The 25,982-nt window shown below is 54.0% G+C and overlaps 2 protein-coding genes across 14 annotated transcripts in view; one reads left to right on the forward strand and one right to left on the reverse strand.

The window, feature by feature from the left end:
- ACADVL (acyl-CoA dehydrogenase very long chain) overlaps window positions 1–25,982 on the forward strand; it is a 64,975-nt gene that overhangs the window by 33,348 nt on the left and 5,645 nt on the right. The window lies entirely within an intron of this gene.
- Window positions 735–25,526, reverse strand: DLG4 (discs large MAGUK scaffold protein 4). 13 transcript variants are annotated; one of them, XM_045570047.1, is made up of 22 exons: window positions 25,426–25,526; window positions 25,145–25,243; window positions 24,810–24,850; window positions 15,341–15,406; window positions 11,774–11,827; window positions 11,569–11,619; window positions 11,245–11,369; window positions 10,977–11,146; window positions 10,740–10,876; window positions 10,459–10,603; window positions 7,008–7,303; window positions 6,718–6,820; window positions 6,468–6,582; window positions 4,946–5,122; window positions 4,614–4,650; window positions 4,495–4,522; window positions 4,315–4,362; window positions 4,134–4,235; window positions 3,589–3,761; window positions 2,517–2,626; window positions 1,897–1,988; window positions 735–1,660 (listed from the first exon to the last, which is right to left on the reverse strand). In XM_045570047.1, the coding sequence occupies exons 1-22, from the start codon at window positions 25,442–25,444 to the stop codon at window positions 1,554–1,556; spliced, it is 2,295 nt and encodes a 764-aa protein (XP_045426003.1). In that variant the 5' UTR covers window positions 25,445–25,526; the 3' UTR covers window positions 735–1,553. The 13 variants fall into 13 exon arrangements, 12 of the variants coding, with proteins under 12 accessions (XP_045426003.1, XP_045425994.1, XP_045425991.1 ...); XM_045570038.1 differs by lacking the exons at window positions 24,810–24,850; window positions 25,145–25,243; window positions 25,426–25,526 and adding an exon at window positions 23,730–23,912; XM_045570035.1 differs by lacking the exons at window positions 24,810–24,850; window positions 25,145–25,243; window positions 25,426–25,526 and adding an exon at window positions 23,730–23,912 and having other exon boundaries at window positions 15,242–15,406.

The raw sequence follows: 25,982 nt of genomic DNA on the forward strand, positions 1-25,982 counted from the left end.
CCTGGTAGAAACTTGTCAAGCACACGAACAGTGGCAGAATGAAGGCTGAGAAGCACCATTCTATATAGAGAAGCTTCAGTTAGGACTTAGGACCAGGAAAATCTGACTCCCTTAAAGAACTAAAATTCTTTCTCCTTTATAATAAAGAACTAGATAATAGACCATTTCCCTTTTTGCCCTGGCTACCAGGAAGCTCACAGATCACATTTACCCTCATAGCTAGTGCATCTGTTTCTCCTATTTTTATCTTTGGCATTGAGGTTCTACTGTCCAACGTTCATTATTTGCAAAGCTGCCTCAAATCTTTCCTATAGAGATGGGGCATAAAGAAATCTAATGAATATTCACACAGCATTTATCAGCAAACCTCTGCACAGATCACCTCCAGAGCCCAGCTCTGTTCACAACTCCACAAACACAAAAGAAGAAAATTTCCTGTTTTCCTTTAGGGACTGTTGGGCTACCTAACAGGACTGGACTACTTTTGCAGGGCCCCATGCAAGTCCAGCCTCCTCTTTCTGAGTCTGGTAGTGACTCTGGAGAGAGCGCCAGCCCTTCCCAGGCGCATTCTCCACCAACGGTGGTTCCTTGATTTGCCAGTTCCTCAGACAGACCCCTTTCCAGGCCAGGGTCGGGGTGAAGAAGGATCTGACTTTATGTGACCCGTACACCCCTGTGGCTCCACCCTGTCTCCCTCCACACCCAGGTCCCAAATAACCAGGCCACACACTGAGTTTCAAGTATCTGTCTCTTCCTTTCACTCTCTCAAAAGAAAAAATAAATAAATAAATTGCAGAAGGCGGCAGCATTTCCAGTCTTCCCTGGCTCCCGGACACCCAACCCCCAACCCCTGCCCCCCACCCTCCCTCCCACATTTCCCAGTCCCTAAACCCATCCCTCCCCTTTCCCCCAAAAAAAATCCCAGGAAAAAAAAAAAAGCCACAGTTAGACCTTCCACTCATGCAAACCGGCAAAGAAAAAAGGTGGGGGGCATGTGGAAGGCAGGGGGCCCACAGTGGAGTCCCCTACTTCTCCCCCCAAAAACCACCTTTGAGAAGAAAAAAAGTGGAAAAAAAATGAGAAATCAAGGGACATGGGGAGCTATGATGAGGGCAGGGGTGACCCCAGACCCTGCCTCAGGAGAGAGCGGAGCCTGAGGCCCTGCATCCCTGCAGCGGGTGCTCCTTGAGGGGGGCCCTGACTTCTGGAATGTGTGTGGGAAAAGATGGGGGAGGGCAGGTGGCCCCCGGTGGGTGTGTGTGTGCGTTGGGGGCGGGGAGGGGGTAGGGGTCATAAGGAGCAAGGGCTCGGAACCAGGAGCCCAGCTCTCCCCCAGACCCCAGGTTCCTGGGGTTCAGGAGCCCAGTTCTGGGGTGCAGGGATACATGCAGAGGAGTGTCCCCCCTCCAATGGGCTGGATCCAGTTAGAAAGGAAATAAATAAGAAGGGGTGGGAGGGAGGCCAGGGGGGTGCGAAGGGCTTGGGCAATTCAGTCCAGACCAAGGGCCCGGGTGATGGAGGCAGGGCGAGTCCAGGCCAAGCCAGGGCAGGAATCAGAGTCTCTCTCGGGCTGGGACCCAGATGTAGGGGCCTGAGAGGTCCTCGATGACACGCTTCACCTTGTGGTAGATCTCCTCAAAGCTGTCACCCTCCACGATGGCTGGGAGTGGGGTAGAGCAGGGAGTGAGGCCAAGGTCCAGAGGACACCTGGCCAAGGGGGTGGCACCAGCCCAGAGGAAGGGGCACCTCTTTCTAATTCTCCAAGCCAAAGAACCATGGGGCTGCACCCACCCCACAGGGGGCACCTCTTTGTAAGCCATCCACATGGTGGGGGCGGCTTTTGTGAAGCTGAGCAGAGGTGCTCTGTGTGCTGGCAACGCCTCGCTGCAGCCTCACCTGAGAAGCACTCTGTGAACTCCTGCTCCAGCTTGGTGGCTCTGTCGAAGGCTTTGCGGGCTTGCTCCTCTGTGATCCGCTTGTTAATCTCTCTGTGAAAGGGAGGGAGACGCGGACCTGAGGTTGCGCCCCACCCTGCCTTTCACCTCCTCCTTCCACGGATGTTAAGTTGCAACCAGTATTTTCTTATTTGGAGGACACAACAAAATAATACAACTCCCAGTATCTTCTGGGGCCACAGGTGAGCCCCACCCACAACCCACCCCAGACGGGTGTGGCTACTCCAGGGAGCTCTCCCGAGCTTCATCCTTCCAGCCTTCAGCCCCACAGAAGGGATTTGGACTCTAATTCCTGACAGTCCCCGGGCCCTGGCTCGCCCAGAGGGCATGTGTCCCAGGGGCTGCTGGGAGTTGTAGTCCTGCCTCGCCCAAGGCAGGCGAGGAGGGGAAAGGCCAGGACTCCCTGCATCCTCTGGGTTTCAGCTCTCCGTGCAGATCCCCATCAAGGGCTGCTGGAACCGTGTCCAGAGTTGTGAGGGGAGAGTTCAACGCAGAGGCCTTGTGAGGCCTAGGGCCACAGGTGTGAGGGAGCGGAGGGGAGACCCCCAGGACCATACTCACAGCACATTCTCCAGGGAGCGGGGGCGGATGAAGATGGCGATAGGGTGCAGGTGGGCCGCCTGCAGCCGCCGCACGGCATTGGCCGAGACATCAAGGATGCAGTGCTTCCCCTGGGGGCAGGCAGGGTGGGTGGAGGGGGGCCAGCAGGTGGTGGGAAAGGACAGACAGAGGTGCCAGGATGGGACACAGGACATGAAAAGGTGAGGAACAGGAGGTTGGCAAAAGGGGAAGGGACATGGATGTCAAAAGACACATGGGCAGACAGAGTCAGGGCAGGAAGGGGGTATGAACAGACAGAGTAAAGGACAGAGAGAAAAAGGAAAGGGGAAGATGGAGAACGAGGGAAGAGAGCAGGGATGGGACAGAATGGAGGGAGGAGAAACAGGCAGACCCGAAAGACGGTGGCAGAGCAGGGGTAACAGTGGCAGAGCCGGGGTAACGGGCAGCAGCAAGGGGGGTGAGATGCAGAAGGCAGCAACAGGACAGGTGGGGAAGGAAAGCAAAGGAAAAGGAGAAAGGAAGTAGGATAGAGGGAGGAGGGAGGGGAGGACGGACAGAGGACAGACAGATGGAAGGAACAAGGAGAGACAGATGGGAGGGAGGAGAGGCAGATGGAGAAAGGAGCAGTGGAGGGAGGGCGGGCAGTGTGGGGAGCAGCAGGGAAAAGGAGTTAGCAGGAGTGGGAGAGGGGAGTGGGGCCCCAGAAAAGGTGAGGAGCCGGGAGAGGGCCAGAGGGGGGTCAGGAAAAGGGGAAGGACCGAGTGTGGGAAGGCCAGGCCACCAAAGACAAAGCCACAGGAAGAGAGGAGAAATGGGGCAAGAAGAAGGGAGGGGAGCAGAGAAAGGGGACAGATGGTGGTGGGGAGTTTGGGGTCAGGAAGTGAGGTGCAGGGAGCCGGGCACAAGAGAGCAGGCAGACAGAGTTGCCCAAGAGGCGAAGGAGGTGGAGGAGCGGGAGCCGAGACCCAGCAGGGAAAGAGACAGAGAGAAAGAGAGTTAGAGAGAGCTGGAGGGAGGCAGTGGGGTGGGGAGAGGGGAGGAGGAAGAGGACCAGGTGCCCGCCAGGTCCTACCTGCTCTGCCACCTCTCGCACGGACTGGACACTGGTCCCATAGAGGTGGCTGTTGTACTGGCCGGCCTCAATGAACTTGTGCGCCTGAATGTCCTTCTCCATTTTCTCCCGGGATGACACAAAGTGGTAATCCCGGCCATCGATCTCATACTCCCGCTTGGGCCGTGTCGTATCTGCCAGGAAGTCACCCCACCCCCCAAAGATCTAACCACCATCCCTCTTGCTTGAAACCTGCCTACATCAATCAAGCCCAAAAGAGCCCGGCTCGCCCTTTGGTGGAAGGGGGCTGCTGGGAAGATCAACACTGAGGAGGGACAGAACTCCCTCCCCCAGTACCCTTGGGGCTCCCATGTCTCAGAGGGCCAGGGAATGGCTACAGCGGAATGTGAGGGTGGCTGAGAAGCACCCCTTCTCTGAGAAACCCTGTGTGCCCCTGCACACCGATGCCCACAGGTGGCTCTGCCTATGGCCCCCATGGGTGGAGCTCCTCAGCCTGCCCCCACCCCCACCCCTCCCCCACCCGCATCCAAGGCCCCAGCACTCACGGGGAACACAGGATCCAAACTTGTCGGGGAACTCAGAGAGGAGATCATCATTGGCGCGGTCCTTGGTGGGCCCAAGGATAATGATGGGGCGAGCATAGTGCACTGCGGAGAGAGCCTGCATTAGGCTGTGCACAAAAGGGGAGTAGCAGGGGCTGGGGCTGAGGCAGGGACCAGGGCTCACCTTCCATTTGCGTCACTGTCTCGTAGCTCAGAACCGAGTCTTCTCGACCTGGTGGGAGGTAGGGTGTCTGCGAGGGGCTCCAAGGCAGGGGACCTGAGCCCCTGTCTCGCCTTCCTGAAGATGTCAAGAGCAGCTGAGTGCTCCTCTCACCCCACATCTTCCCAAACTGGCCCTACCTACCCTGTGATCCAGAGCTGGAGCCCCAGTCCTAGGAATAAAAAGCAGGTCAGGCAGTTGGTTAAGAGTTCAGCACCATGAGCCCCTGCTGTTCCACCCAAGCTCACCCTTCCTCCACCTACCTTGGCCTTTAACCTTGACCACTCTCGTCGCTCAACCCTGTGGGATACATGGAGGGATTGGGGGGTAGGGAAATGCCCAGTGAGAAGCCCTATGGCCCCCACCCTCTGGACCACCTGACAACCCCACCTCCCAGCAGGCCCCAGACCCCGTGCTCCTCAATGAGGAGTTGTCTGCCCCAAAGGCTCATGGGACCCATGGTCCCCAGGAGGGCCCAGCAGAGGACCCCCAAGAGGTCAGAGGGCAGACCCATCCCCTATTGGCTGCCCACCCTGGAGGACCTTGGGAACTTCAGCGCTTGTGGCAGGAAGGCTACAGACGCCAGGGGCCTCACCGTCGTTTGCTGGGAATGAAGCCAATATCGTCGGTCTCACTGTCAGAGTGGACCCGCCGTGCCTGCCACCATTCCTCATCACTAGCATCAATTACATGCAGCACATCCCCAAAGCGGAAGCTCAGGGCCTGGCTCAGGAAGCCGCAGTCCTTGGTCTTGTCGTAATCAAACAGGGCCCTAGAGGGCAAGCGGGCATCGGTCAGAGGCTGGCTGAGGACTCCAGGAAGGACACACCAGACAGCATGAGTCCCAGCCTGGAGGTCTGCTGATGGCACTCCCGTGGGTGCTGTGGACTCTGAGGAACCCAAAAATTTTGAGGACCAAAAGTTCCACTATAACTCTCAATCACCACAACTATTAACCGTCTTTCAGTCTACACTGAATGCAATTTCCAGAGTGAGAGCCAGAACTCCGCCCACTCAAGAAAGCAGTTTGCAATACACATGCACATCACAAAGCCACAGCAGTAACCTTGAATCTGCGAAAATTTGTAAGAAAAAAAAGTCCCTCATTTGCAAACTTTGGTCACACTTATCACTATCAAATTCCTTATTGTGTCAATAAGTCACAACTCCTGGGGTCAGGACAAAAGAAGGAATGACCACTCTCTCTTTGAGTGGTCATACTCTGCAAAGATGCAGAGAAGCTGTGGCACAGGACAAGGGAAGAGACCCCAGCAGGCAGGGAAGGGCCGAGCAAGGACTCAGGCCTGAGCCAGGCATTTGGGTAGTTGGGGCTGCCATCCAGCAAGGGAGAAAACGCTGACTTGGCAAGACAGAGAACACAAGTCCAAACAATACAAGGAGAAAGATGATGAGCTCAGTGTGGGATGTGTTGAGTGTGAGATGCCTGTGGGACATCCCAGTGGAGATGACCGCAAAGCAGATGGCCAGAAGTGCAGGTCTGGTCCTCCGGGAAGAGGTCAGGTCAGGGCTGACAGCTCTTAGAGACATCTCCAGAGCAGAGCGGCAGAGGGGGACAGGATCAGGGAGGCAGAGAAGAGGGTTCCAGCAGAAGCCTGAGCCACAGTGCTGGCCCTGGGAGGGCAGGCAAGAGGAGTCAATGGGGAGAGGAGCCCTAAGAAGGGAGCAAAATGCCCCTGGAGGGACAGAAGCCAGGGGAAGAGAGCTGTGGTCCATCTCCCCAGGAGTGCCACAGGGATGTGAAGGCTCGGGGGGGACACATTTAAAATATCCTAGAAACCCCTGCTATGCCGGGCATTAAGCTCCTGCGTGCCAAATTAGGGGGCAGTCTGAGAGTCCTGGGGAAGGGCCAGGGTGACCAGGGGCTAGAAGGCAACTGGGGCACTTGGGGCAGAAGCTGTTTTCCAATCGATATGGAGGATTTCCCATGCTAGCCTGTGCAGGCCAGCACGTGAACGCCAGCTGGGCGGCAGGCCTCGGTGGGGAAGCTAGGGCCGGCAGGGTTTGGGGAAAGAGGAATAGGCAGGCACAGGGCACAGAGGAACCTGGAGCAGCCCGAGGAGCCCAGCCCAAAGAGCCCAGCCTGGGAGGCCTCGGACCTGATGTAGAAGCCCCTCTTTGGGTTGCTCCGCAGGGAGGCAGTCCCTGAGCCCAGGCTGCTGTTCATGAGCTGCTCCCGAAGGTCGTGGATCTTGGCCTCGAATCGGCTGTACTCTGAGGAAGGATGAGAAGGTTCCTGGGCTCTGCCCCAATCCTACCGTCCCCTCCACCCCCACTGAAGCCATCAGCTGAGGGGACAGTTCTGAGGATCATCTTAGCCCACAAGACGGGGAGCTTCCAGCCTGGTACCTTCTGGTTTATACTGAGCGATGATCGTGACCGTCTGACCCGCATTCTTCAGGGCAATGGCTGCTTGCTCATGGCTGGCATTGCGGAGGTCAACACCATTGACCTAGAGAGAAGAGGAGAGGCCGAGTCAGGGGAGAGAGATATGCAGCACTTCTAGGGTCCAGGTGGAGCAGGGAGTGGTCCAGCAAGAGGACCAGGTTTCAGCCCACCCGCACCCCTCCCCAAGAGCTCTGGGCTCTGCCCAGGGTGGGGGGTGCAGGCGGTGCAGGCAGGGGCAGGCCTTCCCTCACCGACAGGATCTGGTCCCCCTTCCGCAGCTCCCCACTGAGGTCTGCAGGGCCCCCAGCCAGGATGAAGGAGATGAAGATGCCTTCACCGTCCTCGCCACCCACAATGTTGAAGCCCAGGCCCGTGGATCCCCGGTGGATCACAATTCGCCTGGGTTCTCGGGGAATGTCTTCCTCCCCCAGCAGATCCTTGGCCACTGGGGAGTAGCGCCGAGGGGAAGTGGGGGTCATGGCTGTGGGGTAGTCGGTGCCCAGGTAGCTGCTGTGACTAATCTCGTTGTCCAGGTGCTGGGAATAAGCTGAGGGAAGACAGAAGGAAGGATGAGATGGAAATGCATGGAGCAACAGCAGCCCCAGCCCACCTTCTCCCTAGGGAATGAAGACAGCCAAACTCAGGTGGAAGGGAAGTTATTCTGCCAGAGATACTAGGGCGGGGTGGTAAAGGGGACATCAGACTACAGCTACGTTGGGGTCAGGAATTTATAGGTGACATCAAAGGCTGGTTCTCCTAGGGGATAAAGGATTTCAAGGTTATATGTCCTTGGTATGCCAGGGATGGGGAAGCCAAAGGGGAATGTTAACACCACGAAGCTTGCTTTTGCTTACTGTATCTCTCAAATCTCTTAATCCATAAAATTCTTCTCCTTATCCCACCCCTCCCACCCCCGTCCTGGCCATTCATTTGTTGAAAAAACTGGGTCATTTGTCTAAAAGAATTTCCCACATTCTGTGAGGGAAATTTAACAGGGAAATCACTGCCTACTTCCCTGTGGTGGTGTTGAACCTATGCCTCTGACCCTGTTATCTCCTGCAAACTAGTAGTCCATTCTAGAGGTTCAATCAGATTGAAGTTCAATTTTTTGAAGTACTGTACACTTCATAGGTGGCGCTGTGTATTTCCCACTGCATGACCCCAGGATGCAGGAGAGTGCCTGGCTGGCTGTTAGGTAAGATCAATTATCAGGCTGTCAGCCCTGTCCATCCTTTATGAAGTGCCCCGTCGGCCTCTCACCTAAGTTTAGCAGCCACTAATGATGACTGCCTGATTCTGATTGATTTGATACTCATCAGCGACTGCAAAATGATGATAATTTTTTTTTTTTTTTTGGAAGGGGGAGCATTTCTTAGTGGAAATTCTTCTGTGAAGAACTGTCCAATGTCAACCTTTTGGTTACTCGGAGGTGCAGTTTGTACAGGAAAGGGAGGGAAAATGCTTGGCACTCTCCCTTTATTTACCAGTTTCAGAATGGGTTTCCTCGCGTCCTCCAAATTATTTTTAAGTTTTATTATGACCTCATGGATTATAAGATATTTAATGAGTTTGTATGAAATGACCAGTAGGAGCCGCTTCAATTCGGCTCCTGTGTCTTTGACATGACCCTAGTAGTCTTAGAATCTTTCTTGCTTTCCAGTATGAAAGATGTTATAAGCTAATCACATGCATTTCTTGCCCAAGATCTGGAAATGGCCCTTTTTCCAAGGAGCCCAGGTTCCTTTCGGTAGGTGATGGTATTTAGGAATAGTACCATGTGATTTTCATATGGTTTTCCAGTATGACTTCATATTTAGTAGGGGCAGTCACATCTCATTATTCTTTTCCAAAAATGTCTTAGCTATTCTCCCACGCATATTCTTCCAGTCGAACTTTAGAATCAACCTTGTAAGTTCCCAGGGGGAAAAAACAACATTAAAATTCTGATTAGGATTGCATAAAATGTATAGATTAATGTGAAGAAGGTTGAGATCCTTAGCATATTGCCTTCCCATCCAGAAACACAGTGTGACTCCCCACTCCTTCCAGCCCTGTTTTATGTCCTTCAGTAAAGTTTCATCATTTTCATCACACAAATCTTACATTTCTTGGCAAATTTGTGTTTCTAAGAATTTTATAGAGTTTTTTTCTATAGTGAAAGGGATCATTTTACCTATTACATCTTCTTATTGCTGGGAAGTTACTAATTCTTGGCATTTATCTTACACGTGCCACTTTTTTTTTTTTTTAAGAGATAGGGTCTCACTTTGTCACCCAGGCTGGCGTGCAGTGGGGGATCACAGATCACTGCAGCCTCGAAATCCTGGGCTCAAGCAATCCACCTGCCTCAGCCTCCCAAGTAGCTAGGACTACAGGCATGCACCATCATGCCCAGCTAATTTTTCTATTTTTTCTAGAGATAAAGTCTTGCTGTGTTGCCCAGGCTGGTCTCAAACTCCTGGCCTCAAGCAATCCTCCCACCTCAGCCTCCCAGAGTACTAGTATTATAGGTGAGAGACACTGTACCCAGCTATATGGCCACATTCTTAACTTCCCATATTATTTCTAAATTTTTCAGTTAGTTCACTTAGGTTTTGATATAGATAGATAATAGTAAAATTTACAAATAAAGATAACTTTGTTTCTCCCTTTTCAAATGTAATATCTACTTATTCTTCTTGTCTTGCTAAACCTGTCTAAAATCTCTACAGCAGTGACTCTCAACCAGTGTAATTTTGCTGAGAGAATTACATTTTTTGTTGTTATGACTGGGGTAGGGAAGGAGTACCACTGTCATCTGACAGAGACCAAGGATACTGTTAAACATCCCACAATGCATAGGACAACCCCCCACAACAAAAAACGTATAGGGTCCAAAACTGTCAACAGTACCAACACTGAGAAACCTTGCTCTATAGCAATAAAAAATAATAATAGCAGTGATAAGAGGCATCCTTGCCTATTTCCTAAATTAATGAACATACTGATAGGATTTTATCATCATGTGATGTTCTTTGTTGCTTTCTGGTAACTACTCTTCACCATGTTAAGAAAAATTCCTCTGATCCTAGTTTACTAAAGGTTTTCATCCAAAAAGAGACATTGAATTTCATCAAATCTTTGATGAAAGATGCCTTTCCCACATCTATCTGAAATGATCTTATAGTTTTCCTCCCTTACTTTTCTAATATAATGAATCATATTAAGACACTTCCTACTATCGGACCACCTTTAGTTTTGTGAAACAAACCCTGCTTCATGGCAATGTTATTCTCTTAGTACGCTGCTGTGTTTGGTTTGCTACTATATTATTATAAACTTTTGCATCTCTATTCAGAAGGAAAATACGTCTATATGTTCCTTCTTTTACATTGTCTTTGTGACCATTTGAACTGACCTCATAAAATGAAATGTGAAACCTTTTATCTTCTCCTATACTCTGAAAGAGCATAAGAATTATCTATTCCTTGAGCATTTGATAAAATTAGCCATAAAACCAACTGGGCTTTATGCCTTCTGGGGGAGACAGTGTTGACAATCTTTTCTAGTTCTTTTATGGTGACTGATTTTCCATCTCTTCTCCAACCACAGCAAGTATCAGAGGTTGTGGCTGTTTCACGGGGAACATCTAAAAAGAAACGGCCACAGGGATGTCATGGGATTGCATGTCATGGGGAGCTTTGGGATGTGAAGGGCTCTCACAGGTTGTGATGTCTGGGGGAGCATAGCTGTCACTCAGGTAGGCATTGCTGGGCTTGGCCACCTTTAGGTAGACAACATCATACGTGTTCTTCAGGGCTGCCACAGCATCCTCATGCATGACGTCCTCTAGGCCCACACTGTTGACCTGGGGTCAAGGGAAGCAAAGTTTAGACAGAGCCAGAAATGGCCCCAAAGCAGATGTGCTAAGGTGAGGTAATAAGGAACCCGGGCCTGTCTAGGGCCAGCAGGTGTCTGGGCCAGAAAAGTGATGGGGTCCTCACCGCCAGGATCTTGTCTCCAATCTGCAACCTCCCATCCTTGTGGGCAGCACCCCCTTCGATGATCTTTGTTACATAGATGCTATTATCTCCCGGGATGTGCTGGTTCCCTACGCCCCCTGCGATGCTGAAGCCAAGACCTGGATGGGGGGAGGGCAGAGGTGGGTGCCCAGGTGCCTAGGAAGCAGGCCTTGGGGCATGGACCGTAGGGATGGGGGGAGGGACAAAATGAGTCACTACCTTTAGGCCCCTTGATGAGCTTGATCTCCATGATCTTCTCAGCTGGGGGCTTCCGGCGCATGACATAGAGGCGGACGATGGAGCCTGCCTCTTTGAGGGCCTCCACCGCCGCTGAATGGGTAACCTCCCGCACGTCCACTTCATTTACAAACAGGATGCTGTCGTTGACCCTGGGAGCAGCAAGGTGGGCCTGAGCCAAGAGCTTCCTGCTGCCCTGGCCCTCCCTTTCCAGGGAACCAGCATCTTAATCCCTGTCTCCTCTCCCCACCTGAGGCGGCCATCCTGGGCTGCAGCCCCGCCAGGAATGATCTTGGTGATGAAAATGGATGGGTCGTCACCGATGTGTGGATTATCAGTACCACCTGCGATGCTGAAGCCCAGACCTGAGTTACCCTGGGCAGAAGGAGGGGAAGAGGGTCAGCTCCCCTCACTGTCCAATTCAGGCAAGGTGGGTGAGGAGGGGAACGGGTTGGCGAGCTGCTGCCAGAGCAGGAAGGGACAGGGTAAAGGGGACAGCCATCTAGACAACATGGGCACAGGGAGAAGCACAGACAGGGAGCCAAGGGGACCTCAGATGGAGGAGGCTGCTTACCCTTTCCAATGTGATCTCCTCGTATTCCATCTCCCCCTCGGTCCCATTCACCTGCAACTCCAACATGGGATAGAAACACAACAACAGTGAGACAGACATTCCTGCCTGAGAACCTGCCCCCCACCTGCTGCTGGGAACCCAGCCCTCTCCTTCTCCCCCTCCTTCCTTTTACAGTGGCCCCAGCCCCAAAATCTAAACTACTCACATATCCTGGGGCTTCTAGGGTGTCTGTGTTGACAATCACGGGGGGAGAATTGGCCTGTAGGGGAAACAGGAGACACAAAGCTGCCTGAGCCTTGGCTCAAGAGGGAGCCCATAACCAAGGGTCCCACCAGCCTGGCTACCCTTTCAGCCTCTCAGCCAAGCCCACTCCGCCTCCTTTGGAGCTCCTCAAGGACCCAGCCTCAATCCACATTACACACACACACACACACACACACACACATACACACACACATGCACGCACGCGCGCACAGATGCACACGCACATGGATCTAGCTCTGCCCAGTGCAGGCACCCTGCGTGTGGAAGGAGGTGTATGAGAAGCGGGAAGGGAGACAGCCAGACGGAGAGGGGAGCAGCAGATGGTAAAGAGTGGGGAGAGGGGGGGCAGGTGGGGGGAGCTTCTCACCGGATGTAACACCACAGGGTGTTACATGCCTTATGTGCTACACACGTAAACCCCAGGGCTCATGTCCACCGGGTCCTGCTCCCCTCTTCCTGCCCCCATCCTTGTCCCTATCACCCCACATATGCCCAGATATTTTCATAACCCTCCCCCAGGTTCGTCCCTCACCTTCACACACTTTTGCCCTAAACCCTCCGCTGAGGGAATCCGGGGTTCCCCCAGCTGCAGGCCCCTCCCTCAGTCTCACCCACCCGCCATCCAATCCACCCCTTCCTCTAGGACCATGTTGCCTAGCAACGGTATCTAGGACCAGCCAAGACCTGGGGAGACCCACCTCCAGGAGGCCCTGTCGTCAGGACAACAGACAGGGGGTGGGGCGTGGCCTAGGGTCGACAAGATTCCCGAACAAACGCAGAAGGGATCCGCGAGCCCCGCCTCTCCTGCCCTGGGCCCCGCCCTGCGATAGCCCAGCCGAGAGAAGGCCAGGCTGAAGAGGTTTGTGGGCGCAGCACATCATGAATAACGGGCCTTCCTCTCTCCCCTACGCCCCTCACCCCACGCAGTGCAAAGGACGTCAGGAAGGGGGAGTGGTGAAAGACATCCGGGTCCTATCCCGCTCATCTACTCCCTACCCCCACTTCTTTCGGGAAAGGGTTAAAGTGGGGCGTGCCCAGGTCCCTGACGTCAGTCGCCTGGTCTTTAGACTCCCAGGCGGGGCCAGCTTTAGGCCGGTCCTAGGGGCTTCCCCAATTGCCACGGCAACCGTAGCCATGTCTCTATGGCAATGGAAGGAGGCCGCAAAGAGCCTCCTTCCGGGGGTCCCCAACCTATTTCCTCCTTAAACAAATATTTATTTGGAGCCGTCCAAGTGCAAGGATTCCCTAGTCTCCTTCCTGCTCTCCCCCTCCAAAGGGGTCCCTCCTCTCTCTTACTGCTATTTCTCAATCCTACAAACTTGACCATTTTCAAGCTCTGTAATAGATTTCATACCCATACCATCCTCCAGTCCTTCAAATCTCAGCAAACGCTGTTGTCCAACCAATACCCACTGATTGTCAAAACCCCGTGCACATGTTCATCCTCCATCCCATGTTCCATCCTCAATCCTCATCCCCATTCTCAACCTAGAGCCTCCTTCCCTGAGACCCATCTTTCAACCAGGACTACATTCATCTGCTTCCCATCCCTGTCTCTACCCCCATCCCCCGCCCTCCATCTATATCCCTGTCCTCGCCCTCCATCTATGTCCCTGTCCCCACCCCTTAATGTCCATCTTCCAAACCCAGCCTCAGTTCTCCAGCTGCTTCCCTGTCCCTATCCCACCCTCCAGCCCCATTCCTTATCAATCTCCCGTCCTCCTCCTCCATCCCAATTTCTGATTCCCCAGAAAGTGCATCACCATTCTCCCCTACCTAATCTTCAAACCCTCAAGATTACCCTCAAGTAACAATCCTTCACTTCCCAGCCCACATCCTCATCTGCTCTGAAAAGCCTTGTCCTGAGACCTCCCTCCCATGCCTATGGCCGCCAGCACCATCTCCCTCCACTTCCCTCTGCTTCCTGAGCTGACCCGAGCACTCCCATGCACTGTACTAACTACCACCCCTCAAGCCTCCCTTCTCTCATCTTCCTCCTCCCCAGGGACTTAGTAATGGCCCCTTCCTTCATTACCAGCAGCCAGAGTTTCACACACATACTCTGCACCCTCCCTCCGCATCTCCAGAGCCTTACTTTCCTTCCTCCTAATCAGCTCCATCCACTCTCTGCTCTCTCAGGCTCCTCCCCGTCTGGCCCCTGCCCCAGAACCTTTTACCCCTCCTAGCCCCTCTCCTGCCACTTCTCACCCCAAAACCTGCTGCTGCCCCCACTGCCATGCCTAAGCTCAGAAACTCCTTTGCATCTTCTTGGAAAAATGTTAGCAGCCCCCCCCCACCTCCCAGGGCATCCCATAGCATCCTAGAATCCCCACCCCTGACCCCACAGTGTCCCCCCCTCAATCTCACAGCTTGCCTGGTGCTCTCCATTCCTCCCCATCCTGTGTCCCCAGAAGAGGAGAGTGAGGGGTAAGGAGATGGAAAGTGGACAGGAGAATGGAAGGTCTCAGAAACAAGGCCTCCCCAGGGCTGGAGAGGGGAGAACACTGTTAGTACAGAAAAGGCAGAGAAGGGGAGACAGGTGGAGGTGAATAATAAGGAGGGGACAGAGGGGGACTGAAAGAAGATATGGGTAGGGATGAGAGCCCAAGAGGATGAGTGAGGGGAGGAGGGGAGGAGGGAAGATGATGAATAGGGAAGGGGGAAATTGGGGAAGGGGAGCTGGCTGATACAGGGAGAGGACTGATCAGGCCGCAGAGGCCTGAGCTGGGGATCAGAGAGAGGGAGGAGAATGCGTGGGAGGAAGAGAGAGACAGCATCAAGAGCCAGCCAGCCAGCCAGCAGGGAAGGAAAGGTTGGGGAAGGGGGAAAGAGCACAGGAGGGGAGCAAAGGCTGGGGCAGGGGACAAGGCAGAAAGGCCCCACCATGTGAAGTCTCAGGCCAGACAGATGGAAAGGGCTGGAGACTCAGGGCCAGGGTGAGCCAGGCCCAGAGGCAGAGGTGGGGGGAGGAGGGGAAGGGACAAGAGCAAATGAGGGCAGCAGGCACTTGGAACAGAGCTCTGGACACAGACAACAGAAATGGAGGTTGGGGGTATGAAGGAATGAAGAGGGCCCAAGTGTTGGGGGGCCTCCTGGGGGATGCACACAACACCAGAGCACAGGTGTGTGCACACACACACACACACACACACACACACACACATTCTGGCTTTAGGCTCTTCACCTACTCCCACTTGCCTGGCCTGTTTCTCCTCTGTGGGATTAAGATGTTTCCAGCCCCCCAAATACCCCCTGCCCCAGGCCTCGGGAGCCCAAGCCCCAGACAGTCCCAGCCCAGTCCCAGCCTTCCCCCCACGGCTCTCTCTCTCACCCTACCGGCCCTTGGGGGTTGCTGCAGCTCCGAGGCTCCGAGGGCTGCACTGGGGAGGGGGCCGCCAGGGTCTCCTACCTTGAGGGGGGAGAGGTGGGCGTGGCCCACGACCCCGTGGACGGCCTCGAGGTGGGACAAGTTCCTCTCCGCCACGTGCACCAGCTCGGGGGCGTTTACCTGGTTGGGGAGGTGGGCCGGGCTGTGCTCCAGAGGGGGCGTGTCTTCATCTTGGTAGCGGTATTTCTGGGGATGGGGACAGAGGCGTCACTGGGGCCTGCCCAGTGCCTCAGGCTCCAGGCTGGCCGCCCTGGCCGCCTCCTCTTCCCCCAGCCAGTGCAGTGCGGAAGGCCCTGGGGCCTGACCAGCTCCTCCCCCTCCCTCTCCTCTAGCCCATTGGCTCCCCTCTCTCCACTCTCCCAACAGCCCCCTCTAGCACCTCTCATCCCTTCCCAAGTCCCAAGTCCAAGCCCCAACTCCTACTCCTCACATCCTGGGACCCTGGCTTTCTACCCGGCGTAGCCCCGCCTTTGGCATCCGTGGCTTCACCCCCTTCCCAGGCCTTCATATTCAAGTCCCTCCATCCTTTCAGAGCTCTAGCCCGACACTCACATCCCCATTCTTTACATCCCCTCCCCATCTTTATATCCCTCATCATCTCAGGCCTACTCCCGTGTTCCAGCCTCCCTCTCCCATGCTCCCCTCCTGCTCCTGCTCTGCATTCCTTCCCACCCCACTTCATTGCTTCAGTCTCCCCATTGCAGCCTCTATTCCGTGAGCGACTGGCTCTCCAGCACCTTGCATACCCCAGGCAAGGACCAAAGTCAGGCCCTTTAACTGGAAGGTACTTGCCCCCAGGCAGGACAAGGCTAAGCTTGGCCAGCTCTTCCTTCAGTGGCCTCCATGGTTCCCAAGCAGTCAGCAAAGGCGCCCCACCCCTACAACAGTCCACAGCCCAGCCAGCTAATCCGGATATACTAGAAGGGGATGTGATGGGGGAGGAAGGGGAAGAACTGAGGCAGTAGGGCTGGGGCAGGACTGGGTGCTGGGTTACCTGGTGGGGAAAGAGGGTACCATGCTGAGCCTGTGAGTGAATTCCTGGTTTCCTTCTAGCTTTAGGGGGTAAAAAGTCCAACATGACCTGACTCCCTGACCAGTTAACCAGCTGCCATCTCAAGGGCCTCTTGTACTAGCTTAATAGGGACACCAGTAAATGAGATTAACTAGGGGCCAGAGAGAGAGAGGAAAAGGGCAGATGGAGACAGCAGCGAAGGGCAACAACTCTGCCTGGGTCTGTCTGCACCTGCCTCTGCCCTCATGTGCTCCTCTCCTCAAGAGCGGCCCTCCACAGAAGCAGACCCTCCCAAGCTCCAGGCTCAGGAAGGAGGAGGAGGGTACCCTGCGAAGGGCTACCCTCAGGGACTGGAGAAGACAGAATGCACCCCCCAGGACACATGGGTAAAAAGAGAAGGCAGAATTTCCCTCGCAAAAGTTTCTGAAAGGCTGAATACCCAACATTTGGAGGGCAATAGTTGCAAGATCAAATGGGAGGAAGCTAAAGCTAGGCACGGTTGCATGCGCCTGTAATCCAGTCTGCTCGGGAGGCTGAGGCAGGAGGATCGCTTCACACCAGGAATTCAAGATCAGCCTGGGCAACATAGTGAGACCCTGTCTTTAAAAAGAGAGGTTTTTTTGTTTTTTGTTTTTTTATTTAAAAAAGCAGGGTGGGCCAGGCATAATGGCTCATGCTTGTCCCATCCCATCCCCTTCCAGCACTTTGGGAGGCCTCTTGAGCACCAAGAGTTCAAGACCAGCCTGGGCAACACAAAGACCCTATCTCTGCAAAAAAAAAAAAAAAAAAATTAGCCAGGCATGGTGGCACACGCCTGTAGTACCAGCTACTCAGGAGGCTGAGGCAGGAGGACAGCTTGAGCCCAAGAGTTTGAAGTTACAGTGAGCCATGATCACATCACTGCACTTCACTCTAGACAACAGAGGGAGACCCTGTCTCTAAAAAATTAATTAATTAAAATAAAATATATTTTTTTTAATTTTTAAAGAAGGGAGGAAGCTCATCCAGGTGTGGTGGCTCATGCCTGAAATCCTAGCACTTTGGGAGGCCGAGGCAGGAAGATCGCTTGAGGTCAGGAGTTCAAGACCAGCCTGAGCAAGAGCAAGATCCCGCTCTAAAAAAAGAAAAATTAGCTGGTTGTGGTGGGAAGAACCTGTAGCCCCAGCTACTCCAAAGGCTGAGGCAGGAGGATGGCTTGAACTGCACTCCAGCCTGGGTGACAGAGCAAGAACCTGTTTAAAAAAAAAAAAAAGAAGGAGGAAGCTTATGAAGTTCAATACCTGATACTAGAGTTATGTTCTGAAATTTTTAAGGATGATAAATCAAGGCTGAGGATGTAACCCAACTTTGGCTGTAGACTAAGGGTGCAGTACGAGAATGCGAGGCTGGAATCCTTGCTGTCAACATGAAGACTCTGATAGCCAGGACACAGAGACAACTAGAATTGAGAAGGAAAATAGCGGCTCATCAAGACTGAGTCTATCCTGTGTGTCACAGGGTTGGAGAGAGAATCTTAAACTCCAGGTTTTAATACCACGGGCACAAAAAGTAGAGAAAATAATAGGTGAGTATAGGCAAAATAGCCCTCCTCAAAGGCTGAACTGTCTTGGATTTAAGAGCTCTATGAACTGAAATAGATTATTCACTCCACATCCTGACAAAGTGTTCTTTTCACCCAGGGAAGTGCACAAGCTGAGGGATGATGCCCCAGAATTAGGGGGTCCGGGGGGAAAAGAGAGGAAGCAGCTTTCCTCTTTCACTTCACAAGGCCCCCAATTCCCTGCAAGGGACATTAGACAGGACCAAAGCTCACAGCTCCAAGTTTTGGAGTCTGGGGGAGGGTTTGAGCCCAATGCCCCTACATCTTCACCCCACCTCACAGAGAAAATTCTTGAATCTGATGAGGAAATGTCAGGGTACATCCAAAGAATATGAAATCGTGAAGAGGGACATTTCATCATTTATTCTAGAAAGGAAATGAAGATAAACTTTTATCACAGTGAGACCCCAAACACCTCTCCCTGCCTCACCCCCATGGAGGGGAGTGGTGTCTGGAACCAAGGAAAAGGGTCCTCAGGATTGGGAGACAACATGGGTAGTAAAGTGGGTAACAAGGAATGGGTACCATAGTTTCCAGAATGTGCCTGGAAGAGGTTAGGGCCTATGTTCAGTCCCTGGAAATTTTCGATGTGTATGTAATGAAGGGAAAAAACGAAAAAAAAAAAAAAATGTGGAGCGGTTGGGGTGGGGGAGAGTAACTCTTAAACTGCTAACTCGGGGGTTGGGGTAATCAACATCTGTAAGTCACAGATTACAAGACATCTAAAGCAGGACAGGAAAGGAGGACCCCCCCTTTACCCCATTGGGACTCAGGGCCCTGACCCATGACAGGGATGGATGCTATTGGGACAAGTCTGCACCCCCAATATAGTAGGGATTAAGACAAGTAAAAGGCGGAGGGAAGGGGGACACAGACAGAGTCGCTGTCGTTCCTTCCCCCTTGGCCCCCTCCTCACCGGAGCCCCAGTTGTACAGAATGACCTGGAACCGAGGCTTACACCCCCAAAACAGAGGGGTGTGAGTCAAAGTGATTAAGAGGGGAGACCTACTGCGCCTGTCCGCGAGAGAAGTTGCAACCCAGAGACCCCGCGCCAAGCAGAAGGAAGAGCGACAGCACTTGAAGCTTGCACCCTGAGATTTGGGGGGTCCGGGAGGAGGGGAACGGGGCCGGAGCCCGTACCGCGGCACGTACCACGCAGAGACACATGGAGGCGAATCTGTTCCGAGCCGACATGGAGAAGGGGAGGGAGACTGAGGGAACGGGATGGTGGGATATCAAGGGTCCCGGGGTTGGGGAGGGGGAGGGGCAGAGGGGCGGGGGCTGCGGCGGCCGCGGAGACTCGAGGCTGCGGCCGGAGGGGGGGGGATGGCGCCTGCGCAGTACGGGAGAGCGTCACGATGGGAGAGAGGGGTGAGGGGAGACCCTCTTAGCCACCAACTTCCCTGGTTCCAGCTCATTCTCTGTGGACTTCACTTTCCACAGCATAGTCCTATTCTGACCCCTCTACAAATAGACAATCTTAAATTTACTAATTCATCTCTTCAGTTCTCAAGGACTCCTTATTCCACCTAATCCTCCACCCCCAAAATCACCAGGCTGCCAACCATTCCAAGACCTCACTGGACATTTCATCACTACTGGACTCCCAGGGTACAGGAAAGCAAGCAGCACTTCTTCCTCACTTACAAAAACCCCCAAGGGATCTAAACTGCCTCTCCCATCAGCACCCCCAAGACTGTTAAGTTATTGTGGACAGCATCCCCTCGGATTCCAAGACATCTAACCAGCACAGTTCTCCCCTGCAGTCCTGCCCACCTGATAGCCAGACAATGCTTCTTCAAGAGTTTAAAAAAACACAGATCCTTGTTGTGCCCTCAAATTAATGTACCCCTTAATCATCTTTCTAAATCATATCTCCCAATCCACTAACAGAGAACTTGAAATTAATGCAAATATTACCCTCACTCTGATATAAACATACAAATAAGGAGTTCTCAAATTCGTTTGGGCTCTCCAGCCCAAATCCCTCAATCTAATGAGATACTCATGACTTTCTAATCCACCAGTCTCCAGTACCATACCAGAATCCAATTTCAGGGAATATTAATTTACTTTAAAGCAGACCCTCCAAATTCAATTGCAACCTCTTCTATTTATTGCCAAGCCCTTATATTAAAAGATATTTTCCTATCCTTTTTTTTACCCTTCGTGTTCATAGATTACTCCCTTTTTTGGCTGCTCTCCCTACAGCTCAACATCCCCTCCATGATTCTGAATTCCAACCTTGCTGAAAGATTGCTCCCAAATATATCTTCCCTACACCGAAGCCTCAAAAAATATTCACCAAAGGAAGATCTGGCCAGCAATTTGCAATGACCCACAAATCTTCCAGAACACCCCAAACCGACTGCCTCAGGTCTCTTCAGAGGCTTCCATTTTCTCCCAAACAACTGAACCTGAAAGCCTCTCTTCCAAAGATTCTCCCACTGAACGCCCTCCACTCCAGCTCTTAAAAGCCCAGTGAGGGGTCTCCTCAAATCGGCTGTCTGACTTCTATACAATGCCCACACATGGCAGAAAGGACGACTTTCCTAAAATCTCGCCCATGCGAGATTGACCCCGTTGATCGGCATCTGTTACACGCGCCCCTAAGATGACCCCCAATGTCCTAGTTTCATAACTGGATAGAATGCTTGGATCCTCAGGAGCCAGTGCGGAAGGGGCCGGACTCGAAATCCCTTCTAGAACAGAAAATGCACAGGCCCTGCTTCTCCACCAGTGGGCGCTAAGGCCATTAAGACCCTCTCCCATCCCCCATTTCCTTTTTCCCTCCATTTTCCGTTTCCCTGTCGCCTGGCAACGCAGCAATCAAGGACTTTGCTGTCGCCTAGCAACCGTCTCCCTGGAACATAGAGCTAAAGTAGGAGGGGTGCTTTGATAAAATCTGAACAGGCCTCCATCTTAGGAAAATTGAGACGTCAGATGTCCCAATCCTCGGATTCACGCTTCCAAAAACCCCCACAGCCCCCAGTTACTTGGACAACAGCCCCTCAAGCCCTGTCTCTTTTCCGCACAAGGGGACCTCGCCACGCCCCTCCCGGGTCAGCACCGCCCTTATTTAAGTCTGCCCAGCCCCAAGGCCCCTCCCTTTCCGAGGGTTGTTGCCCGCCTCCCTAGATAGAGTAAGCCAGACTCCGCCCACCTGCCTCGAGGAGACCACGCCTCCGTTCACTTCCCGCCCATTCGCTCCCCCGGCCTCGCCCACACAGTCCCTCTGCCACGCCCATGTCGGCCAATGAATGAGGCCGTTGGCCACACTGCCCCGCCCCCAGCACTTTGGCTTTGCCCAATAAGGACCACCCGGAGGGTTTAACCGCTTCGCCTCCGAGGCTCCGGCAAATACCTCCGGTCTTCCCCGCTTTACCCCCCACCCCCACTAGTTCTGCTCCGCCCTCCGCCACCCTCGCCAGGCCCTCAAGTCTGCCACGCAACTTCAGTCGTCGCCGGTTACCATGGTAACGGCGGCAGCAGCGCGGGGAGAAGGGGGAGGGACGGGGGCGGAGTGGGAGAAAGAGATGCTCCGAGACAGAGAGATACTGGCAGAGATATAGGCACCGAGTAAGACAAAGTGATAGCTGTAAAGCAGAGTTTACACAAAGCACAGGGCCTAGCACATAGTAGGAATTCAGTAAAATGTTCCTTAAATTACTGCGGCAGGAGTCTAAATATAGCCAGTGAAAGATGGAGGACTCTCAGACGGAGCTGGGGAGCTCAACGACCGCGAAGCCTCAACACTCCCTACCCCATCCAGCATTTTGGGGGGGCAGGAACCATGTGCCCCCTGCTGGCTCATCTTGGGCTACCATCCGCTGCCCTGGATAGAAATGAACCACAACTCCCAACAGTCCTATGGGCTGCAACCCTCTAACATTGAGGGATCTTGTGTCTCACGGCCTTATGGGAGTTGGAGTCCCTGCCATCCTGAGGCTGACAAGTTTTCCGGCCAAGGAATATGGCAAGCCTGGGTCTCCACGCCTCTGTAAAGCCACAAATGCATGTTCCTCTCTGTCAACCTCCTTTCAGGGATGCTCAACCCTGGGCTCCATCGAAGAAGTAGGAGTCCGGAGGGGCGAATGAATAAGCCCACCCACCTATCCAGAATAGCTGCCAGTGCAGGCAAGCCCCTAACCCTCGCTCACATTCCCTCGCTCACATTCTTGTGTTCACGTGTTGGAAGCAGAGTCCACACATTTCAGCGAGCTTTCTATTATACACCTGTACACAGGGGACCGCAGCCAGGGAGCCTAAGGCCAAGGGGCAGGCCTAAGGGCAGCAGACAGGAGGAACAGGGGATCACACAGACATGAAAGGAAATAGGGCCAGAGAAACTGAGGCACAAAAATCCACTGAAACTACAGGAGATGAAGGGAAGAAACAGCCTGGGAGAAAGCCCAAAGCCCATAAAATGAGGGACAAGCAAGTAGCCCTGATAGAGAGGGGGTGAGAGCTTCGAACCTAAAGGTCCTCAACCCCCAATCTCTTCCAACCATGCTCACACGTGCACAACGCATGTGTACACATATGTGTGAGTTTGTGGCAGGGAACATGTGTGTCCTCAGCTCCCTCCCATGAGAAGCTGCAGTTCCCACTAAATATAACCCCCTCCCCAGCCTGTGACTCACCCGGACCCCGCCTCCCCCGGCCCCCACTTCCTGTCCCACCCCCCAGCCCCCAGCTGCCTGCCACCCGCCCAAACCTCCCTCCACACACCAGGCATCCAGCTTTCCAGTCCCAGAGTCTGGAAGCAAAGACTAGGTATTCTGCATCCACCAGGAGCTTGCTTGCACTCCCCATCCAAGATCTCCTGCCTTTTCCAGGCTCCAACCACAGGGACAACCTTGCACAGATCCCCACACCCCCACATCCCCACCACTGCCAGCCCTGCCCTCCTACGCCTTTTCACCCCAGTAACCTCGGTCATAAGTCCTCAGGGACCCTTTAAATCCAGGTGTCCTCCCCCACCTTGATGCCAAGTGTCAGGGGTAACTGAACAGTCCCCTCCATCTGCTCTTCCTCCTCTTTCTTGACCAGGGCTGGATGCAGTGTGGGAAGAGATGGGGACATTGGGCACCTGCCTGGGCCATCCCTAAATTTTATATCACCCACCTGGTCCCCCTCCTCAAATCCCCAGTCTCCCAAAATCTCTCATCCTCCTCCTCAGGACCTGGCAACCTCAGCTGCTGCAACCATCTACCTCCCATGGGAGTACCCCAAATCCTAGCCCCACCTGGTCTATTCCCTCAGGTGAGCCCGTGTCAGGCCCCAGCCCTCTGACAACTCCCAGCTAGCTCCATTCCATATGATCAACCCCAAATTAACAGTTCCCTCAAATGGGGAAAGCACCCCCAAATGTATCTACGAGGAGATGCTTGTTCTATAGTCTGAAGGCCCACCCCTTCCCTGCCAGCTGACACCCCCAGACCAGTCAGGCACTCACAACCAATAACCTTTACCCAATTCCAGGAGCCCCCCAAGATTGGACAAGGCACCTGGAAGCCAGCTTTTCCCTCGGGAGGGAAGAGGCTCCCCCCCCACATAGCCCACCTTCCCACATATACCAGCAGGACTCCCATGTGAGCCAGGCTTCTGCTTAAATAAGTCTCCCTCTAACAGCACTGGTGAATCCCCAAACCCGCCAGGCCCCCCAAACATAGAACACCCCAATTTTTCCATTTCTCTACAGGTACAAAGGGATCACTCCAGGGGGCACCTGTGGCCAAATCCAGCATTTTCTCAGATGTGAACCCCAAAACTAAATTATGACCCCCCAAATACATCTTACTTCTGATGCTCTCACTCCAGGGCCCCCAGTCCCAGATAAAGCTCCCCACAAACTCATACCCTCCCCCCAGTTTCTAGCCCCCCATCATGCTTACCTTGGTTGTCACTATACAGAGACAGTCCATGTTGGGGGGCCTGGCCGCGGCGGCGGGTAAGGGGCTCTGACTTCATCGGAGTTTTGTTCCTCCCCGCCGTCGGTTCTCACCCCTCCCCCCTCCGCACCCCACTTTTGCAGGGGGGGCCAGGATGGGGGGAGGGGTGAGAGGGGAAGGAGGGGGTTGAAGGGAAGGGTAGGGGAGCGTGGGAGGGAGGGGAAGGGGGCCCTACAAGGGGCTCCCCAGTGGAGGGGAGGGGGCTTGGGGAGCACACCCCGATTCTCAGGAGGGGCGGGGGCACCGGGGGCTGGCAGCCCCGGAGTTCGGGGGCTGGGGCATGAGCTGGGGTGGGGGAGGGGAACTGGATTTCGGGGAGCCCCGGGGCAGGGGGGGGTCTTGCCAAACGGCCAGGGGCTAGGGGCCGTGGCGGGGGAGTGGGGTGGGGGGGTTGGAAACGGCAGCGGCCGAGGGAGCCGTGGAGCCGAGGAGGGAAGGGGAGAGAGGAGGAGAGAGGAAGCAGGGGGAGGGAGGGAGGGAGCTAGGAGCCAGAATGGGGGGGTGCCTTGGCAGAGTTAACTCCTTCAGTGCTGGCAGGAACCCGGATAATGGGAAAGCAGATAGAAGCCGAAGCAGAGAGGCCTTGAAGCAAACATGGAGATCTGGCCAGCCACCAGCGATGACAGCAAAGACAATGAGGCTAGATTTCATTTCTTAGAGGACGAAGCACCCATAGTTGGGCTGGGAGCACCCATGGTTGTTCAAATACTGGAGGAAGGCCATGGTTGAGGGGAGGGTATGAGGGAGGGGCTAGCAGGAGGGCGTCCCTGGGGGCCTAGTTCTCCCTCAGGAGTCACAGGAGGAAGCCTGAAAGGTAATTATGCCCTGGACTCTTTAGTGCCTGAAACTGGGGCAGGCAGGATGGAAGAGAGTGCATTCTCAGTGCCCCCAAGCCCCTGGGCCACTGACTCAGGATTTTGTCACCAGGGCCCCAAGTCTCAGTTTAATATTAGCAATACTTTGCTCACCCCTACAGCCCTGCCTGCTCCCTCAGAAAGTCTGGACTCATCCCCACCTCCTTACCTGACTCTCTGAGATGGAAGCCTCATAATAGTCCAGGATGTCTGTCACAGGAAGAAAACTGAGTTATCCTCCCCCACCCCAGGCCTCTCCTCTCAGGTCACCCCTGCCTGACAGTACCCCTGCTGCTGTCTGTCTGGTAAGGGAGGAGCTCCTCTAGCCAAGACTGCTCCACACTAATGCTAATGGTGGACACCATGGGGATGACCCTGCATGGGGCTCCAGCTTGGACCAAATGATCTCCAGGCTCCCAACCAGCTCCAAAGTTCAGGAATTGCCCTCATAGGCCCAGGCCAGCCCTTTCCACCATTGTCCCCCAGAAAACTGGGGCTACTCACCCAGCAAGGCCTGGAAGAGGTCACTGTGCAGCACCGTGAGGAGGGGGGGTGCCCACCGCAATAGTGGAGGGGCCAGGAGCCAGAGGGCTGACCTGGGAGCTGGTGAATTGCAAGTGACAGAGGATTGGGACAAGGAAGAGACAAACACTGTCACCTCATTTACCCCAGCCTTTTCTCTTTCACCCCAGGCCCTGTGGAAAGATTCAGGGAGAAAGATCCCAGAATCCCAGCCCCCTGCTTCTCTCTCAGGCCTCCCCTCCACAAGGACCCTTGTTTTTCACCTCTTGGTCTCTGGGACATCTCTCTCTTCTCTCACTTTAATCTCCCTAATCCGCCAGGATTGGACTTGAGCTGCCTTCTCCCCACCCAATTCTAGCTGTTAATAAAGTAGGCAATCTCCGAACTGACCAGCTGTTCCATTCTTCCCCAGGTCCCTAGGCACCGCCACCACCTTGGCCCCCTCTCCCCAAAGCCAGGCATAACTTAGCCACAACTTCCTGAGGGACCAGGGAAGAGTGTCTCCCCCAACTCAAAAAGAAAGGAAGCTGAGCCCAGCTCTTTCTCCTCCTGGGCCTGATCCTAGTGGGAGTTGCACAAAGAGAGGTATAAATTGCTTGGGACCTCTTGACCCAGGGCTAGAGAAGTGTGTGTAGGAGGGACACATGAAAATTCCTATAGTTCCTCTCAGGCCTGGAAGAATCCTGCCCAAAGGTCTAGCCTGGTCTCTGGAAGGAACAGAGGACAGAAAGAAAGATGTTCAGGGAGGTCTCAGAGGCTTTAAGGGAGAGGCAATGAACTTAGGGGGTCCTTCCTACCGTGAAATTTTAGATGTTCCAGG

Source organism: Lemur catta, chromosome 15 (assembly GCF_020740605.2).
Source record: "Lemur catta isolate mLemCat1 chromosome 15, mLemCat1.pri, whole genome shotgun sequence".
NCBI classification, from domain to species: Eukaryota; Metazoa; Chordata; class Mammalia; order Primates; family Lemuridae; genus Lemur; species Lemur catta.